Genomic DNA, 21,658 nt, shown 5'->3' on the forward strand with positions numbered 1-21,658 from the left:
AGTGCAACGGAGATGGAAAGCTGCAGTAGTGCTATACTACCAACAGAGGGCCTCATAGAGGAGTGCAATGGAGATGGAAAGCTGCAGTAGTGCTATTCTACCAACAGAGGTCCTCATAGAGGAGTGCAATGGAGATGGAAAGCTGCAGTAGTGCTATTCTACCAACAGAGGGCCTCATAGAGGAGTGCAACGGAGATGGAAAGCTGCAGTAGTGCTATACTACCAACAGAGGGCCTCATAGAGGAGTGCAATGGAGATGGAAAGCTGCAGTAGTGCTATTCTACCAACAGAGGTCCTCATAGAGGAGTGCAATGGAGATGGAAAGCTGCAGTTGTGCTATTCTACCAACAGAGGTCCTCATAGAGGAGTGCAACGGAGATGGAAAGCTGCAGTAGTGCTATACTACCAACAGAGGGCCTCATAGAGGAGTGCAATGGAGATGGAAAGCTGCAGTAGTGCTATTCTACCAACAGAGGTCCTCATAGAGGAGTGCAATGGAGATGGAAAGCTGCAGTAGTGCTATACTGCCAACAGAGGTCCTCACAGAGGAGTGCAACTGAGATGAAAAGCTGCAGTTGTGCTATACTACCAACAGAGGTCCTCATAGAGGAGTGCAATGGAGATGGAAAGCTGCAGTTGTGCTATTCTACCAACAGAGGTCCTCATAGAGGAGTGCAACGGAGATGGAAAGCTGCAGTTGTGCTATACTACCAACAGAGGTCCTCATAGAGGAGTGCAACGGAGATGGAAAGCTGCAGTAGTGCTATACTACCAACAGAGGTCCTCACAGAGGAGTGCAACTGAGATGAAAAGCTGCAGTTGTGCTATACTACCAACAGAGGTCCTCATAGAGGAGTGCAATGGAGATGGAAAGCTGCAGTTGTGCTATTCTACCAACAAAGGTCCTCATAGAGGAGTGCAATGGAGATGGAAAGCTGCAGTTGTGCTATTCTACCAACAAAGGTCCTCATAGAGGAGTGCAACGGAGATGGAAAGCTGCAGTTGTGCTATTCTACCAACAGAGGTCCTCATAGAGGAGTGCAATGGAGATGGAAAGCTGCAGTTGTGCTATTCTACCAACAAAGGTCCTCATAGAGGAGTGCAACGGAGATGGAAAGCTGCAGTTGTGCTATTCTACCAACAAAGGTCCTCATAGAGGAGTGCAACGGAGATGGAAAGCTGCAGTAGTGCTATTCTACCAACAGAGGTCCTCATAGAGGAGTGCAACGGAGATGGAAAGCTGCAGTTGTGCTATTCTACCAACAAAGGTCCTCATAGAGGAGTGCAACGGAGATGGAAAGCTGCAGTTGTGCTATTCTACCAACAAAGGTCCTCATAGAGGAGTGCAACGGAGATGGAAAGCTGCAGTAGTGCTATTCTACCAACAGAGGTCCTCATAGAGGAGTGCAACGGAGATGGAAAGCTGCAGTAGTGCTATTCTACCAACAGAGGTCCTCATAGAGGAGTGCAACGGAGATGGAAAGCTGCAGTAGTGCTATACTACCAACAGAGGTCCTCATAGAGGAGTGCAACGGAGATGGAAAGCTGCAGTAGTGCTATACTACCAACAGAGGTCCTCATAGAGGAGTGCAACGGAGATGGAAAGCTGCAGTTGTGCTATTCTACCAACAGAGGTCCTCATAGAGGAGTGCAACGGAGATGGAAAGCTGCAGTAGTGCTATACTACCAACAGAGGTCCTCATAGAGGAGTGCAACGGAGATGGAAAGCTGCAGTAGTGCTATACTACCAACAGAGGTCCTCATAGAGGAGTGCAACGGAGATGGAAAGCTGCAGTTGTGCTATTCTACCAACAGAGGTCCTCATAGAGGAGTGCAACGGAGATGGAAAGCTGCAGTAGTGCTATACTACCAACAGAGGGCCTCATAGAGGAGTGCAACGGAGATGGAAAGCTGCAGTAGTGCTATACTACCAACAGAGGTCCTCACAGAGGAGTGCAACTGAGATGAAAAGCTGCAGTAGTGCTATTCTACCAACAGAGGTCCTCATAGAGGAGTGCAACGGAGATGGAAAGCTGCAGTAGTGCTATACTACCAACAGAGGGCCTCATAGAGGAGTGCAACGGAGATGGAAAGCTGCAGTAGTGCTATACTACCAACAGAGGTCCTCATAGAGGAGTGAAATGGAAAGCTGCAGTTGTGCTATACTGCCAACAGAGGTCCTCATAGAGGAGTGCAACGGAGATGGAAAGCTGCAGTAGTGCTATACTACCAACAGAGGTCCTCATAGAGGAGTGCAACGGAGATGGAAAGCTGCAGTAGTGCTATACTACCAACAGAGGTCCTCATAGAGGAGTGCAACGGAGATGGAAAGCTGCAGTAGTGCTATACTACCAACAGAGGGCCTCATAGAGGAGTGCAACGGAGATGGAAAGCTGCAGTAGTGCTATACTACCAACAGAGGTCCTCATAGAGGAGTGAAATGGAAAGCTGCAGTAGTGCTATACTACCAACAGAGGTCCTCATAGAGGAGTGAAATGGAAAGCTGCAGTTGTGCTATACTGCCAACAGAGGTCCTCATAGAGGAGTGCAACGGAGATGGAAAGCTGCAGTTGTGCTATACTACCAACAGAGGTCCTCATAGAGGAGTGCAACGGAGATGGAAAGCTGCAGTTGTGCTATTCTACCAACAAAGGTCCTCATAGAGGAGTGCAATGGAGATGAAAGCTGCAGTAGTGCTATTCTACCAACAGAGGTCCTCATAGAGGAGTGCAACGGAGATGAAAGCTGCAGTAGTGCTATACTACCAACAGAGGTCCTCATAGAGGAGTGCAACGGAGATGGAAAGCTGCAGTTGTGCTATTCTACCAACAGAGGTCCTCATAGAGGAGTGCAATGGAGATGGAAAGCTGCAGTTGTGCTATTCCACCAACAGAGGTCCTCATAGAGGAGTGAAATGGAGATGGAAAGCTGCAGTTGTGCTATTCTACCAACAGAGGTCCTCATAGAGGAGTGCAACGGAGATGGAAAGCTGCAGTAGTGCTATACTACCAACAGAGGGCCTCATAGAGGAGTGCAACGGAGATGGAAAGCTGCAGTAGTGCTATACTACCAACAGAGGTCCTCATAGAGGAGTGAAATGGAAAGCTGCAGTAGTGCTATACTACCAACAGAGGGCCTCATAGAGGAGTGCAACGGAGATGGAAAGCTGCAGTAGTGCTATACTACCAACAGAGGTCCTCATAGAGGAGTGAAATGGAAAGCTGCAGTAGTGCTATACTACCAACAGAGGGCCTCATAGAGGAGTGAAATGGAAAGCTGCAGTAGTGCTATTCTACCAACAGAGGGCCTCATAGAGGAGTGCAACGGAGATGGAAAGCTGCAGTAGTGCTATACTACCAACAGAGGTCCTCATAGAGGAGTGCAATGGAGATGGAAAGCTGCAGTTGTGCTATTCTACCAACAGAGGTCCTCATAGAGGAGTGAAATGGAAAGCTGCAGTTGTGCTATACTACCAACAGAGGGCCTCATAGAGGAGTGAAATGGAAAGCTGCAGTTGTGCTATTCTACCAACAGAGGGCCTCATAGAGGAGTGCAACGGAGATGGAAAGCTGCAGTAGTGCTATACTACCAACAGAGGTCCTCATAGAGGAGTGAAATGGAGATGGAAAGCTGCAGTTGTGCTATTCTACCAACAGAGGTCCTCATAGAGGAGTGCAACGGAGATGGAAAGCTGCAGTAGTGCTATACTACCAACAGAGGTCCTCACAGAGGAGTGCAACGGAGATGGAAAGCTGCAGTAGTGCTATTCTACCAACAGAGGGCCTCATAAAGGAGTGCAACGGAGATGGAAAGCTGCAGTAGTGCTATACTACCAACAGAGGTCCTCATAGAGGAGTGAAATGGAAAGCTGCAGTAGTGCTATACTACCAACAGAGGTCCTCATAGAGGAGTGAAATGGAAAGCTGCAGTAGTGCTATACTACCAACAGAGGTCCTCATAGAGGAGTGCAACGGAGATGGAAAGCTGCAGTTGTGCTATTCCACCAACAGAGGTCCTCATAGAGGAGTGAAATGGAGATGGAAAGCTGCAGTTGTGCTATTCCACCAACAGAGGTCCTCATAGAGGAGTGAAATGGAGATGGAAAGCTGCAGTTGTGCTATTCCACCAACAGAGGTCCTCATAGAGGAGTGAAATGGAGATGGAAAGCTGCAGTTGTGCTATTCTACCAACAAAGGTCCTCATAGAGGAGTGCAATGGAGATGGAAAGCTGCAGTTGTGCTATTCCACCAACAGAGGTCCTCATAGAGGAGTGCAATGGAGATGGAAAGCTGCAGTTGTGCTATTCCACCAACAGAGGTCCTCATAGAGGAGTGAAATGGAGATGGAAAGCTGCAGTTGTGCTATTCTACCAACAGAGGTCCTCATAGAGGAGTGCAACGGAGATGGAAAGCTGCAGTAGTGCTATACTACCAACAGAGGTCCTCATAGAGGAGTGCAATGGAGATGGAAAGCTGCAGTTGTGCTATTCTACCAACAGAGGTCCTCATAGAGGAGTGCAACGGAGATGGAAAGCTGCAGTAGTGCTATTCTACCAACAGAGGTCCTCATAGAGGAGTGCAATGGAAAGCTGCAGTTGTGCTATACTACCAACAGAGGTCCTCATAGAGGAGTGAAATGGAGATGGAAAGCTGCAGCCCTGCTATTCTACCAACAGAGGTCCTCATAGAGGAGTGCAACGGAGATGGAAAGCTGCAGTAGTGCTATTCTACCAACAGAGGTCCTCATAGAGGAGTGCAATGGAGATGGAAAGCTGCAGTAGTGCTATACTACCAACAGAGGTCCTCATAGAGGAGTGCAACTGAGATGAAAAGCTGCAGTAGTGCTATACTGCCAACAGAGGTCCTCACAGAGGAGTGCAACTGAGATGAAAAGCTGCAGTAGTGCTATACTGACAACAGAGGTCCTCATAGAGGAGTGCAATGGAGATGGAAAGCTGCAGTAGTGCTATACTACCAACAGAGGGCCTCATAGAGGAGTGCAACTGAGATGAAAAGCTGCAGTTGTGCTATACTGCCAACAGAGGTCCTCACAGAGGAGTGCAATGGAGATGGAAAGCTGCAGTAGTGCTATACTACCAACAGAGGGCCTCATAGAGGAGTGCAACGGAGATGGAAAGCTGCAGTTGTGCTATACTACCAACAAAGGTCCTCATAGAGGAGTGCAACGGAGATGGAAAGCTGCAGTAGTGCTATTCTACCAACAGAGGTCCTCATAGAGGAGTGCAATGGAGATGGAAAGCTGCAGTAGTGCTATTCTACCAACAGAGGTCCTCATAGAGGAGTGCAACTGAGATGAAAAGCTGCAGTAGTGCTATACTACCAACAGAGGTCCTCATAGAGGAGTGAAATGGAAAGCTGCAGTAGTGTATTCTACCAACAGAGGGCCTCATAGAGGAGTGCAACGGAGATGGAAAGCTGCAGTTGTGCTATTCTACCAACAAAGGTCCTCATAGAGGAGTGCAATGGAGATGGAAAGCTGCAGTTGTGCTATTCTACCAACAGAGGTCCTCATAGAGGAGTGCAACGGAGATGGAAAGCTGCAGTAGTGCTATTCTACCAACAGAGGTCCTCATAGAGGAGTGCAATGGAGATGGAAAGCTGCAGTTGTGCTATTCTACCAACAGAGGTCCTCATAGAGGAGTGCAACGGAGATGGAAAGCTGCAGTAGTGCTATACTACCAACAGAGGGCCTCATAGAGGAGTGCAACGGAGATGGAAAGCTGCAGTAGTGCTATACTACCAACAGAGGTCCTCATAGAGGAGTGAAATGGAAAGCTGCAGTTGTGCTATACTGCCAACAGAGGTCCTCATAGAGGAGTGCAATGGAGATGGAAAGCTGCAGTAGTGCTATTCTACCAACAGAGGTCCTCATAGAGGAGTGCAATGGAGATGGAAAGCTGCAGTAGTGCTATACTGCCAACAGAGGGCCTCATAGAGGAGTGCAACTGAGATGAAAAGCTGCAGTAGTGGTATACTGCCAACAGAGGTCCTCATAGAGGAGTGCAATGGAGATGGAAAGCTGCAGTAGTGCTATACTGCCAACAGAGGGCCTCATAGAGGAGTGCAATGGAGATGGAAAGCTGCAGTAGTGCTATTCTACCAACAGAGGTCCTCACAGAGGAGTGCAATGGAGATGGAAAGCTGCAGTAGTGCTATTCTACCAACAGAGGTCCTCAAAGAGGAGTGCAATGGAGATGGAAAGCTGCAGTAGTGCTATACTGCCAACAGAGGGCCTCATAGAGGAGTGCAACTGAGATGAAAAGCTGCAGTAGTGGTATACTGCCAACAGAGGTCCTCATAGAGGAGTGCAATGGAGATGGAAAGCTGCAGTAGTGCTATACTGCCAACAGAGGGCCTCATAGAGGAGTGCAATGGAGATGGAAAGCTGCAGTAGTGCTATTCTACCAACAGAGGTCCTCACAGAGGAGTGCAACTGAGATGAAAAGCTGCAGTTGTGCTATTCTACCAACAGAGGTCCTCATAGAGGAGTGCAATGGAGATGGAAAGCTGCAGTAGTGCTATTCTGCCAACAGAGGTCCTCATAGAGGAGTGCAATGGAGATGAAAAGCTGCAGTAGTGCTATTCTACCAACAGAGGTCCTCAAAGAGGAGTGAAATGGAAAGCTGCAGTAGTGCTATTCTACCAACAGAGGTCCTCAAAGAGGAGTGAAATGGAAAGCTGCAGTAGTGCTATTCTACCAACAGAGGTCCTCAAAGAGGAGTGAAATGGAAAGCTGCAGTAGTGCTATTCTACCAATAGTGGTCTTCACAGAAGAGGGCATTTGAGATGAAAAACAGCAGTTGTGCTATTCTGAAGGGGAGGGTACATCCACTTCTTTAATCTGAAAGGGAGGGTACATCCACTTCTTTAATCTGAAAGGGAGGGTACATCCACTTCTTTAATCTGAAAGGGAGGGTACATCCACTTCTTTAATCTGAAAGGGAGGGTACATCCACTTCTTTAAACTGAAATGGAGGGCATCTCCACTTCTTAAATCGAAAAGGGAGGGTACTTGCTATTCTTTAATACGAAAGGGAAGGTACCTGCACTTCTTTTATCTGAAAGGGAGGGGGTGGCTAGGTACCTGCACTTCTTTAATACGAAAGGGAGGGTACCTGCTCTTCTTTAATCTGAAAGGGAGGGTACCTGCTCTTCTTTAATCTGAAAGGGAGGGTACCTGCACTTCTTTCATTTGTAAATGAGAGTACCTGCACTTCTTTAATACAAAAGGGAGGGTACCTGCTCTTCTTTAATCTGAAAGGGAGGGTACCTGCTCTTCTTTAATCTGAAAGGGAGGGTACCTGCTCTTCTTTAATCTGAAAGGGAGGGTACCTGCTCTTCTTTAATCTGAAAGGGATGGTACCTGCTCTTCTTTAATCTGAAAGGGGGAAGGAGGGTACCTGCACTTCTTTAATCTGAAAGGGATGGTACCTGCACTTATTTAATCTGAAAGGGATGGTACCTGCACTTCTTTAATCTGAAAGGGGGAAGGAGGGTACCTGCACTTCTTTAATCTGAAAGGGATGGTACCTGCACTTATTTAATCTGAAAGGGTGGTACCTGCACGTCTTTAATCTGAAAGGGTGGTACCTGCACTTATTTAATCTGAAAGGGTGGTACCTGCACGTCTTTAATCTGAAAGGGTGGTACCTGCACTTATTTAATCTGAAAGGGTGGTACCTGCACGTCTTTAATCTGAAATGGGGGTTACCTGCACTCCTTTATTCTGAAATGGAGGGTACCTCCGCGTATTTATTCTAAAAGGAAGGGTACCTACACCTCTTTGATCTGAAAGGGGGAGGGGGCAACCTCCATTTATTTAATCTGAAAGGTGGAACAGTGGGTTCGCTGCACTTCTTTAATATAAAAGGGGGGTACTTACACCTCGTTAATCTAAAAGTGTTATGCCTGCACATCTCTATTCTGAAAGGGGAAGTACCTGCACTTCTTTATTCTGAAGAGGAGGGTACCTGCACTTCTTGGCAGGATATTAGTCTTCATGATGGGGTAGTACTGGCAATACTAAGCAGGATGCAGGCACACTGGGACAGTGAGCACTGATACCTCTCAAAAGAATACAGGTACTCTGTAATAGTGAGCACCAGCACTTCTCATTAGGATCCAGGTACTCTGGGACAGTAAGGACCGGCACTTCCCAGTAGGATACAGGTACTCTGGGACAGTGAGGACCGGCACTTACCAGTAGGATACAGGTACTCTGGGACAGTGAGGACCGGCACTTACCAGTAGGATACAGGTACTCTGGGACAGTGAGGACCGGCACTTACCAGTAGGATACAGGTACTCTGGGACAGTGAGGACCGGCACTTCCCAGTAGTAAGTAAACTTTATTGTTTTAGGTTAATTAAAACCAATACAAAAATACATTAAAACAGATATCCTCGGATGAAAGTGAAAAGGAAAAAGTTAAAAACAGTGAACTTTAGTTATAAAAGTTGTAATGATAAAAATCAATGTCATATGGGAGATCAGCAATGTTCATTGCATAATGTCTTGACCATAGTTCTAGAGGTCTGATCAGGGGCGAATTCATAGCTTGTTAGTTTCAGCTCCACTAGTTTCAGGAATTTCACCAACTTCCCATTTAGTTGTGGAAGATCTAGGTCAAAACAAGCGAGAACTGCTTGTCTACATGTGCGAATTCTTTGTTCATTAAAACCTGTTTTTAGCAGGGCTACTCTTTCCTCTTTCAGCCCCAAGCAGGTGCATAGCAGATGTTCAAAGTTTTCGTTACCTTCACCGCACAGCCTACATTTTGACCCACAGTTCCTTCTCAGCCATGGTTGAAGATGTGGTATGGCTGGTAGGATTCCAAGCCTGTGTTTTAAAAAAGCTTCTTTAGTTTTCCTGCCATACCCCAGACCGAAGTAAGCTTGTAGCCCCGGTGATTTGTATGTGCACAGTGTCATCCAGGCGTGACGCCTGTGGGAAAAGGTGACTAACTTCCACATGCGAATGTCTTTTTATACTCTTGTTTACTACACGCTTGAATTGCGCGTGCGATAGTGGGGTTTCCCATAATTCTTTCAGACCTGTGACAGCTAGGGAGTCCTCCAAATATGCTTTCGCCGATGATTTGGAGAAGCTGCTCAAGTCTTGCCAGAGCAGGTGGTTCAATGTATTTGCTGGTGAATTCTTTATTTTATGCCAACACTTTAAATGTGCCCCTCTTCTTGCAAGCATTTGGCAAGTCAGTCCAAATCTAACCGGATCTGGGCTTGTGAGGTGTAGGTTGGCAGGTTAAAGAGCAGTCTGTAGGCCTTTGCAAAGATTATGTTCAGCAGTTTCGCGTCTGTACCTCTTAGAGCCTCACTGCCATACGTAATAGATTACTCTATCTTAGCTTGGGCCACGCGGAGCATTGGCAGAAGAGAAGGACCGTTCAAGTTTGACTTTAGCTGATTAAGTGTCATAGCTATCAGCATACCTTTCCTCTTGATGGCTTCTAGTTAATTTGAAAAACGACCACCTTTGTCAACTAAGATTCCCAAGTATTTGCAATCCGAGCAATTTGCGACAACCTTCGTTCCAATGAACCATGTGTGCGACTTTAATCTGAAATAGGGGTTACGTGCACTCCTTTATTCTGAAATGGTGGGTACCTCCGCGTATTTATTCTAAAAGGATGGGTACCTACACCTCTTTGATCTGAAAGGGGGAGGGGGCAACCTCCATTTATTTAATCTGAAAGGTGGAACGGGGGGTTCCCTGCACTTCTTTAATATAAAAGGGGGGTACTTACACCTCGTTAATCTAAAAGGGGGGTGCCTGCACATCTCTATTCTGAAAGGGGAAGTACCTGCACTTCTTTATTCTGAAGAGGAGGGTACCTGCACTTCTTGGCAGGATATTAGTCTTCATGATGAGGTAGTACTGGCAATACTAAGCAGGATGCAGGCACACTGGGACAGTGAGCACTGATACCTCTCAAAAGAATACAGGTACTCTGTAATAGTGAGCACCAGCACTTCTCATTAGGATCCAGGTACTCTGGGACAGTAAGGACCGGCACTTCCCAGTAGGATACAGGTACTCTGGGACAGTGAGGACCGGCACTTCCCAGTAGGATACAGGTACTCTGGGACAGTGAGGACCGGCACTTCCCAGTAGGATACAGGAACTCTGGGACAGTGAGGACCGGCACTTCTCAGTAGGATACCGGTACTCTGGGACAGTGACGACAGGCACTTCTCAGTAGGATGCAGGTACTCTGGGACAGTGAGGACCGGCACTTCCCAGTAGGATACAGGTACTCTGGGACAGTGAGGACCGGCACTTCCCAGTAGGATACAGGTACTCTGGGACAGTGAGGACCGGCACTTCTCAGTAGGATACCGGTACTCTGGGACAGTGAGTACAGGCAGTTCTCAGTAGGATACCGGTACTCTGGGACAGTGACGACAGGCACTTCTCAGTAGAATGCAGGTACTCTGGGACAGTGAGGACCGGCACTTCTCAGTAGGATGCAGGTACTCTGGGACAGTGAGGACCGGCACTTCTCAGTAGGATACCGGTACTCTGGGACAGTGAGTACAGGCACTTCTCAGTAGGATACCGGTACTCTGGGACAGTGACGACAGGCACTTCTCATTAGGATGCAGGTACTCTGGGACAGTGAGGACCGGCACTTCCCAGTAGGATGCAGGTACTCTGGGACAGTGAGGACCGGCACTTCCCAGTAGGATACAGGTACTCTGGGACAGTGAGGACCGGCACTTCCCAGTAGGATACAGGTACTCTGGGACAGTGAGGACCGGCACTTCCCAGTAGGATACAGGTACTCTGGGACAGTGAGGACCGGCACTTCCCAGTAGGATACAGGTACTCTGGGACAGTGAGGACCGGCACTTCCCAGTAGGATACAGGTACTCTGGGACAGTGAGGACCGGCACTTCCCAGTAGGATACCGGTACTCTGGGACAGTGAGGACCGGCACTTCCCAGTAGGATACCGGTACTCTGGGACAGTGAGGACCGGCACTTCTCAGTAGGATACCGGTACTCTGGGACAGTGAGGACCGGCACTTCTCAGTAGGATACCGGTACTCTGGGACGGTGAGGACCGGCACTTCTCAGTAGGATACAGGTACTCTGGGACAGTGAGGACCGGCACTTCTCAGTAGGATACCGGTACTCTGGGACAGTGAGGACCGGCCCTTCTCAGTAGGATACAGGTACTCTGGGACAGTGAGTACAGGCAGTTCTCAGTAGGATACGGGTACTCTGGGACAGTGACGACAGGCACTTCTCAGTAGGATGCAGGTACTCTGGGACAGTGAGGACCGGCACTTCTCAGTAGGATGCAGGTACTCTGGGACAGTGAGGACCGGCACTTCTCAGTAGGATACCGGTACTCTGGGACAGTGAGGACCGGCACTTCCCAGTAGGATACCGGTACTCTGGGACAGTGAGGACCGGCACTTCTCAGTAGGATACCGGTACTCTGGGACAGTGAGGACCGGCACTTCTCAGTAGGATACAGGTACTCTGGGACAGTGAGGACCGGCACTTCTCAGTAGGATACCGGTACTCTGGGACAGTGAGGACCGGCACTTCTCAGTAGGATACCGGTACTCTGGGACAGTGAGGACCGGCACTTCCCAGTAGGATACAGGTACTCTGGGACAGTGAGTACAGGCACTACTCAGTAGGATACCGGTACTCTGGGACAGTGAGGACCGGCACTTCTCAGTAGGATACAGGTACTCTGGGACAGTGAGGACCGGCACTTCTCAGTAGGATACCGGTACTCTGGGACAGTGAGGACCGGCACTTCTCAGTAGGATACGGGTACTCTGGGACAGTGAGGACCGGCACTGCCCAGTAGGATACAGGTACTCTGGGACAGTGAGTACAGGCACTACTCAGTAGGATACCGGTACTCTGGGACAGTGAGGACCGGAACTTCTCAGTAGGATACAGGTACTCTGGGACAGTGAGGACCGGCACTTCTCAGTAGGATACAGGTACTCTGGGACAGTGAGGACCGGCACTTCTCAGTAGGATACAGGTACTCTGGGACAGTGAGGACCGGCACTTCCCAGTAGGATACCGGTACTCTGGGACAGTGAGTGCAGGCAGTTCTCAGTAGGATACAGGTACTCTGGGACAGTGAGGACCGGCACTTCCCAGTAGGATACCGGTACTCTGGGACAGTGAGTACAGGCACTTCTCAGTAGGATACCGGTACTCTGGGACAGTGAGGACCGGCACTTCTCAGTAGGATACAGGTACTCTGGGACAGTGAGGACCGGCACTTCTCAGTAGGATACAGGTACTATGGGACAGTGAGGACCGGCACTTCTCAGTAGGATACAGGTACTCTGGGACAGTGAGGACCGGCACTTCCCAGTAGGATACCGGTACTCTGGGACAGTGAGTACAGGCAGTTCTCAGTAGGATACCGGTACTCTGGGACAGTGAGGACCGGCACTTCTCAGTAGGATACAGGTACTCTGGGACAGTGAGGACCGGCACTTCCCAGTAGGATACCGGTACTCTGGGACAGTGAGGACCGGCACTTCTCAGTAGGATACCGGTACTCTGGGACAGTGAGGACCGGCACTTCTCATAGGATACCGGTACTCTGGGACAGTGAGGACCGGCACTTCTCAGTAGGATACCGGTACTCTGGGACAGTGAGGACCGGCACTTCTCAGTAGGATACCGGTACTCTGGGACAGTGAGGACCGGCACTTCTCAGTAGGATACCGGTACTCTGGGACAGTGAGGACCGGCACTTCTCAGTAGGATACCGGTACTCTGGGACAGTGAGTACAGGCAGTTCTCAGTAGAATACCGGTACTCTGGGACAGTGAGGACCGGCACTTCTCAGTAGGATACCGGTACTCTGGGACAGTGAGTACAGGCAGTTCTCAGTAGGATACCGGTACTCTGGGACAGTGAGGACCGGCACTTCTCAGTAGGATACCGGTACTCTGGGACAGTGAGGACCGGCACTTCCCAGTAGAATACAGGTACTCAGGGACAGTGAGGACCGGCACTTCTCAGTAGGATACCGGTACTCTGGGACAGTGAGGACCAGCACTTCTCAGTAGGATACCGGTACTCTGGGACAGTGAGGACCGGCACTTCTCAGTAGGATACCGGTACTCTGGGACAGTGAGTACAGGCAGTTCTCAGTAGGATACCGGTACTCTGGGACAGTGAGGACCGGCACTTCTCAGTAGGATACCGGTACTCTGGGACAGTGAGGACCGGCACTTCCCAGTAGGATACAGGTACTCTGGGACAGTGAGGACCGGCACTTCTCAGTAGGATACCGGTACTCTGGGACAGTGAGGACCGGCACTTCTCAGTAGGATACCGGTACTCTGGGACAGTGAGGACCGGCACTTCTCAGTAGGATACCGGTACTCTGGGACAGTGAGTACAGGCAGTTCTCAGTAGGATACCGGTACTCTGGGACAGTGAGGACCGGCACTTCTCAGTAGGATACCGGTACTCTGGGACAGTGAGGACCGGCACTTCCCAGTAGGATACAGGTACTCTGGGACAGTGAGGACCGGCACTTCTCAGTAGGATACCGGTACTCTGGGACAGTGAGGACCGGCACTTCTCAGTAGGATACCGGTACTCTGGGACAGTGAGGACCGGCACTTCTCAGTAGGATACCGGTACTCTGGGACAGTGAGTACAGGCAGTTCTCAGTAGGATACCGGTACTCTGGGACAGTGAGGACCGGCACTTCTCAGTAGGATACCGGTACTCTGGGACAGTGAGGACCGGCACTTCTCAGTAGGATACCGGTACTCTGGGACAGTGAGGACCAGCACTTCTCAGTAGGATACCGGTACTCTGGGACAGTGAGGACCGGCACTTCTCAGTAGGATACCGGTACTCTGGGACAGTGAGGACCGGCACTTCCCAGTAGGATACAGGTACTCTGGGACAGTGAGGACCGGCACTTCTCAGTAGGATACAGGTACTGTGGGACAGTGAGGACCGGCACTTCTCAGTAGGATACCGGTACTCTGGGACAGTGAGGACCGGCACTTCTCAGTAGGATACCGGTACTCTGGGACAGTGAGGACCGGCACTTCTCAGTAGGATACCGGTACTCTGGGACAGTGAGGACCGGCACTTCTCAGTAGGATACAGGTACTCTGGGACAGTGAGGACCGGCACTTCCCAGTAGGATACCGGTACTTTGGTCTAGCTCTATACAGTACTGCCAGTGTTGCTTTTGTCCTATCTCTATACAGTACTGTCTGTTTCTTTTGGTCTAGCTCTGTACCGTGCAGTCTCTGTTGCAGCTAGGCACAGTGCTTTTGTTCTAGTTCTTACAGTACTTTCTTTTTCTATAGCTCAGTACAGTATTGTCTATGTTCCTTTTGTTCTATACCTTTCCAGCATTCTCTCTTTTTCCCCTTTGTTCTAGATCTGTACAGTACTGTCTCGGATCCAGCTGAGTCCTTATGTTCTAAATCTCTTCAGTACTGTTCAGAGATTCCAAGTGATTAGTACCATCTATAACAGGTGTCTCCAGCCAGCCGATTGAGAGTTACTTTTTAACCAAGAACTGCAATAAATAAGTGTTGCGTTTTTCTTTTAGGGTTAAGGAAAGGCTATGCTGTTTTCCATTAACAGGCTGCAGATAGCAGAGCCTGATAATGAGCAGGGCTCCACTCAGATGTATGACCCATGTGGGTCACAGAGGTCCAGAACTGAAGCACTGAGGATTTTACTCTTTAAAAACAGTTGTGCTTGATATTGGAGCATAAGAACAAAATTATATTTTTTGAATGCTTTTAAATGCGATTAAAGTAAAATGAAGAGCTAACTTGATGATTAAGTTAACTCTACATTTAAATGTTCTGCTTTTCCAAAGTGTTGCACTTACACATAAGCAGGCATCTTGCTCCCGATGGCTAGTAGGCACAGTATCATATTTTTCACTGAAAAATACAGCCATTTTCTTTTAAATCATAGAAATGTAAAGTGAAAAAAAGTTTCTATGAAGCATTGTCTTGATGTTTTTCTCTACTTTAAATTAAGCCAATTAGGTCCTAATGTTTTATGGAGTATGTTTCATCACTTTAAGTTCCTCACATGTAAACAAATGACTGCATACTATTTTCCTGTTATAAAAATGGCACCCTGTCTTCAGGCCACTGGAAGTAATATGCCTGCTGTTTGCAAAGACACTTTGAAATGGGAGAAAATTAAAATGATCAGTTTTATGTAATGCATATAAACAAAGTTAACTCTTTAGTTTAATTTTCTCTGATTTCAAAGTGTTGCACTAACACACATCCGGCATCTTGTTCCCAATGGCTAGTAGACACAGTGCCATATTTATATCTGAAAAATATAGCAAATTTTTTTTAACCCCTTCGACGCTGATGACGAGCTGGGCACGTCACGAGGTAGACTCCTGCTACGCTGATGACGAGCCCAGCTCGTCACGTAAAGTGCGCTTTCGCAAATCTCAGCGTACGGGCGGAATTCCGCCCGCACGCATGCGGTTAATGGGAGAAATTTAAAGTGCCGAAAAATGTTCCATCAAGTGCAGAAAAATGTTCCTTATTAGGAACATTTTTGCAGAACATTTTTCTGCACTATGCATTTCTCCCAATTAAAAAACAAATGGTTGTATGTTTGTGTTGTACATGTAATGGTGCCACATATGGCGAAAGGTAAGCCATGTGCCACAAGTACATATGAAACAGGCTCTCAGTCACCCATACACATATATCCCATTCATTCACACACATGTTCATACATCCCTACAGATTATGCACTCACTGACACATATGGTAGCCCTATCATTGTACCTCTAGCCACAGTATTTTGCCCAAACCATAGTTTCGAGCTCCATGGACATTAGGTTTAAAGTGGGGGGGGTAGCATGGTAACAATGCACATGTTACTTGGCCTTCAGTAGCTCACACCGATTTTGACTGATCAGAAGTAGCTCTCATTACAGAAAAGGTTGGATACAAATGATTTATAGTATAGGATCCTTGCCGTTTTCATGACTTAAATGGGGGTGTTCTTCAGCAGTATCTGTAGGCCTCAAAGGGACATTACTAGCTTCTAAACTGGACTACTGAAGACCCACAGGACAGAATCTCCACCTCTGCCTTAGAATGGGCTGCAGAGCTCTAGGTATCACTATCACACTCACCTTTGATGTTCCCCGTGGGTATGATGCCTTCCGTCGTCCCCCCGTAGCCTCCTGAGACGATGCTGGTCTCGTTCAAGTTTGGCCCGGACACCATCACCTGCTGCAGGTCCTACAACCAGCAAGAACAGAAAGGGTTAATGGCGACCACTCAAGGGGAGCTCCTCCAGGCCTGCTGGACATGCCTACATGTAGCATGAAATAGACATACCAGCTGTACACTGCACACGCAAAGACCACACACCTGTGCATGATCACCCAGCACATGCAAGACAAGGTCATCGAGAGCAACAAGGCACTACTAGCACTGCTGGTGTTCTGGACTATGATCGCGCACCTCACCAAAGAATCACAGGAAATGAAAGAAAGACTGCAGAATGTGGTGCACTTCAGTGTGCAATGCAAGGCGCTAGGGTGTGGGATGCAACAAGGAGCTACTAGCACTGCTGGGAAGAAGGATTATCAACGCGTGCCTCACCAAAGTATCACAGGAAATGAAAGAAAGACTGTAGAACAGGTGTCTCAAACCAGTGGATCGCGAGCTACCAGTAGCATGCAGAAGCCTTCAGAGTAGATCCCAGCCTTGAGTTCATTTTTAACCATGAACTGTAATAAATAAGTTTGCATTTTCTTTTTAAAGGTAAGGAAAGGCTATGTGTATTTTATATTATTATCAGCCTGCAGACAGCAGAGCCTGATAATGAGTGGTGATCCACTCAGACGTATGACCTATGTGGGTCACAGAGGTCCAGAACTGAAGCACTGAGGAATTTAACTCTTAAATAAAAGTTTTTCTCCACTTGACATTGAAGCATGAGAACAAAATGATATTTCTGAATGCTTTTAAATGCGAGAAAATTAAAATGAAGAGTTAACTTAATGATTAAGGTAACTCTATATTTAAGTTTGCTCCCTTTCCAAAGTGTCACATTTACAAACAGTAGGCATCTTGCTCTCAGTGGCTGGGAGACAGTGTCATATTTATAGTTGAAAAATACAGCCATTTTCTTTTAAATGGAGAAATTTAAAGTGAAGAAAATGTTTCTATGAAACCTCTTGATGTTTTTCTCTACTTTAAATCAAGCCAATTAAGTCCTAATGTTTTGTGAACCATGTTTCTTCACTTTAAATTCCTCACATTTAAACAAATGACTGTATTTTCCTATTATAAATATGATAACATGTTTACAGGCCACTGGAAGTATTATGCCTGCTGTTAGCAAATTCACTTTGACAAGGGAGAAACTTACAATTAGGTGTTTTATGTAATGCGTATTAACAATGTTAACTCTTCAGTTGAATTTTCTCCCATTTCAAAGTGTCGCATTTACACACAGCCGGCATCTTGCTCTCAGTGGCTGGTAGACAGTGCCATATTTATAAATGAAAGATACAGCTATCTTTTTTTAACGGGAGATATGTAATGTGCAGAAAAATGTTCCATCAAGTGCAGAAAATGTTTCCTCATTAAGAACATTTTGCATAACATATTTCTGCACTTTAAATATCTCCCATTTAAAAAAACAATGGTTGTATGTTTGTGTTGTACAAGCAACGGTGCCACATATGGCGAAAGGTAAGTCCTGTGCCACATGTACATACCACACAGGCTCTCAGTCACCCATACACATATATCCCATTCAATCACGCATGTTCATACATCCCAACAGATTATGCAGTAACTGACGCACATGGCAGCCCTGTCATTGTACCCCTAGTCACAGTATTTTGCTCAAACCATAGTTTCAAGCTCCATGGACATTAAGTTTAAGGTCAATGAAGCTGGGGGGGGGGGCTGGAAACAATGCATGAGTTGCTTGGCTTTCAGTAGCTCAAGACGATTTTGACTGATCAGAAGTAGCTCTCATTACAGAAAAGGTTGGAGACCCCTGCTGTAGAATGTGGTGCACACCGGTGCGCAATGCGAGGCGCTAGGATGTGGTGCACTTCAGTGTGCAATGCGAGGCGCTAGGATGTGGTGCGCTTCAGTGTGCAATGCGAGGCGCTAGGATGTGGTGCGCTTCAGTGTGCAATGCGAGGCGCTAGCATGTAGGATGCAACAAGGTGCAATGCAAGGTGCTAGGGTGTGGGCAACAGGGGTCTGTGAGCACCAGCAGGGCACAGAAGACACTGGGCCTATCACAGGCTCTCACAGTCGGACAAGTGATGTACTCAAAGATGAAAAGCTGAAGCAAAGGATGCAATGGTGTAACACAGGCCATGGCGACGGGTCAAAGGTCACAATGGCTGGGCACAACAAAAATAATCCATGGATTTGGAATGTAATGAAGGTTCCTAGCAGGGACCACACACAGGCCTCGGTCTGTGTATTTAAAAGACATGTACACTATCTTCACCTTCAGGGGTGTTTACAACCAGAAATACACTTTCTGATTGACATAATGATCTCTACACGCCCACTCCCGCCACCTTCCATGACGTCACGAGCTGACCCAGTCTGTCGTCTCCTGAAAGTCATTGTACCAGGCTGCTGATGGACTGGGGTTCCCTCCACTTTGCCAACTATGTCCCTAGGAACCACTTATGTGCAACCTCAGCTTCTTCGCCTTTTGCATTCAGTGGAGAGGTGTGGTGCAGCGGCCAGGGCAGCTGACTTCGGAACACAGGGTTCACGGTTCAATCCCCCGCTCCGGCGGCATCTCAGCTCAGTACCATGTGACTCTGGGCAATAGCTCACTTAATTTCCACGACGGCCCCCAGCGCCTAGAGACCCGTAAGGGTGAGTCGTCCGTGCTTTACAAATACGGATTTACAAATTCACAAGCAGGGGTGAGGCTGGCTGCTGTGATGCCCAGAGAGGACAGGTTCTGTACAGGAGGGAGTGGTCGGCAGGGATGAAGGCAGACAAGATGCCGCTGGGATGATGTGCTGCGGTGTGCTGTGGTGTGCTGCGGTGTGCTGTGGTGTGCTGCGGTGTGCTGTGGTGTGCTGCGGTGTGCTGCGGTGTGCTGCGGTACACCTGTGGAACCGGACTCCGGGGCAGCTGCAGATACCACTAGTGGAAGGAGACAAGATGGGGTTGTTAACCACCCCGTGGAGGGGTCTGAAGAGAGGGCAGAAGGGACACTGGGTGGCAGCCAGGGGTGGGGAAGGGTTCCATGGAGAACTGTGGAGCATTCAACGGCGGAAGGGTGGGTGAAGAAGCACCAGAGAGTGGGTGCAGCTTGGATTCAGAGATGGAGGGAGAGAGGGGGAGTCATCACAGCAATCCGACTGAAACAAGATCAGGTACTGGCATAGAGAGAGTTACTCACCTGTAACAATGGTTTACAAGCTGTGAATGGCCCAGAGCCTCATATGATACACAGACATCCCCATCAGCACAGCCGAGAGTCCCCAAACTCACCAAAGAACCACAGGTTTGGGCCCCTGGTGACGTCAGAGAGACCTTCCTCGTGTAGGGGGACTAGAGACTGATTGTTACACATTGAGAGGCAGCAAGAGTCACATTCGCATTTTGAGCCTGAACAACATCTCGGCATCACATTTGGACAATTACAGGTCTGAAGTCAAGCGGTGCACACTGTCCCAAAACACGACATTAAACCACCACTGTCAAGTTTGTGGGTGGGGAAGACTCACTAGCCGGTAGGGCAACTATTTGCAAGGGGAACTCCTATCCACTATTAAATCATTCCCTGTGGGGTTGGCACTAAACAATAGCACAGTGCACTTGTCTGTCCAAATCAAAGATGTCTGGACCCTTCTTCCCTGGGGCCATGGGTACAACCTGGAGGTGAGTCCAGTACAATAACTCCCCCCTCTTTCCCAGAAAAAAACATGTCTGCAACAGATTCCCCCTCTGGAAGAGATGCCAGCCTGCCCGAATACACCAAAGAGTTGGCAAGCTAAGGGCGGAGGTTGCCTTTGGAAGGGGGTAGCCCCTTTAAAGTGAGGCCATCCTGGCAGGGTGAAGTCACCCCCTCCCTCCAGCAGACCCTTTGCTCCCCTTCTGGGTGCACGTGTCACCTCTTAGCAGGAGGACAGCAGGCTGTGTCGGTTGAGAAGTAATTTAGTCAACTAGAAATCGGGGGAAAGACATTGGTGACTTTCTACAGTCACTTTTTCAATAAAAGTTACTTTAAAACTGAACTTTAGAGGAAAGTCGGGTCAAACCCAAGCATGACCTCTGGCCCTCCCAGTCAGCAGAAGAGGATGGGAGGACGGCCAAACATTGTGATGCTTTTTCACTTTGTTTACATTCATTATCCATCTGGGGTAGCGCTGTCACCTTTCCAAAAGAAAATACGGGCTAATTGTTGTAGTTTGAAGAGTGTGCACAGGCATAACATTGTATGGATACATTTGTACCATGACTTTTCCGACTGTTTTTACTATATTTAATAGTCCGGAAGATTTGCAGCTTTAGTATCAATTTAAAAGTGTTTTCAATTAATATTTTCTGTTTGAATTAGGTACAGATAAGGGCTACAAATTCTTGCTTTAAGTGGTTTTGCTCATTTTTGGACCAGCTGGGACATTAAAATACTGGTAGAGCCAGTAAAATATCGGCCAGGTGGCAATCCTAGTCAGGTGTAATTTAGGAATCTTTGAAAAAGAATGGGTTTGAGTTGAGAGAACAGGAAGCAGTGGCGCTCTAAGCAATATGATCACAGAGACGGGTGCGTCCAGAGCTTCCCGGAGGTACCTATGACGGAGGACAAACCGCACCAGGTCCGTGCGTCCGAGAGGAGTGCGAGGCCCGGGTAGTGATCCACTACCCGGACCTTGCACACCTCTCGGACTTCCATTCCCACGTCGAGGCGCGGGGTACTTAGCGACTCATTCCTTCAGTTACACACTCGTGGCTGGCATTCAATTAGTTACCGCCACCACGATCTTGATCACATTATAGCCTTCAGCCCTGATGAGTCACATCTCCTTCACGGTGTGACGAAACACGTGTCGGCTGGCTATTATTTTCTGTACTGACCAACAATTGACTTATAAACACTCTTCACCTACATGAACCTTTGTGCTTGACGTTTATTTGAACTTTCACGTATATTTCAATTTGCACGTAATTTCGAGTCCTGACAACAGGACCACCTACTTCATTAGCGTGTGCACAGGATCTGTTCTTCTAATTAAGGAATCTCTAGAACACATTTTAAAGTGCATTGTTTTTTATAAATACTGTTCTAAGTATGCACTGTAAAGGGGAAAAATGCTGACTTTGGGTGATTTTCTCTATTTGTACACTGGCTGAGACATTAAAATATTCATGTCGGAACAAAACGGCAATGTGGATGAAAGTCTGAGTGGACCCACAAAGGTTTGAACCTGTGAGCATGAAGTCGAACACAGGCCCCTATAGTGGAAGAATTAGTCCATCAGACCCGGTCTATCTGTATGTGGATTTTGAAGATGTTTATGTATTTTAGTCCGTGTACGATGCACACAGTAATATAATGTAAGATGTGGCATACATTTATCCCATAGTGGCAGTG

General features: G+C 47.9%; 1 protein-coding gene across 11 annotated transcripts in view; it reads right to left on the reverse strand.

The window, feature by feature from the left end:
* ARFIP2 (ARF interacting protein 2) overlaps window positions 1–21,658 on the reverse strand; it is a 294,672-nt gene that overhangs the window by 114,848 nt on the left and 158,166 nt on the right. For all 11 annotated transcript variants that reach the window (XM_078658736.1, XM_078658738.1, XM_078658739.1 and 8 more), the window contains exon 3: window positions 16,191–16,299. In XM_078658736.1, coding sequence (XP_078514862.1) covers window positions 16,191–16,299 — 109 coding nt within the window. The remainder of the gene's footprint in view (window positions 1–16,190; window positions 16,300–21,658) is intronic.

The sequence above is a fragment of the Lissotriton helveticus genome, chromosome 8 (genome assembly GCF_964261635.1).
Source record: "Lissotriton helveticus chromosome 8, aLisHel1.1, whole genome shotgun sequence".
NCBI lineage: Eukaryota > Metazoa > Chordata > Amphibia > Caudata > Salamandridae > Lissotriton > Lissotriton helveticus.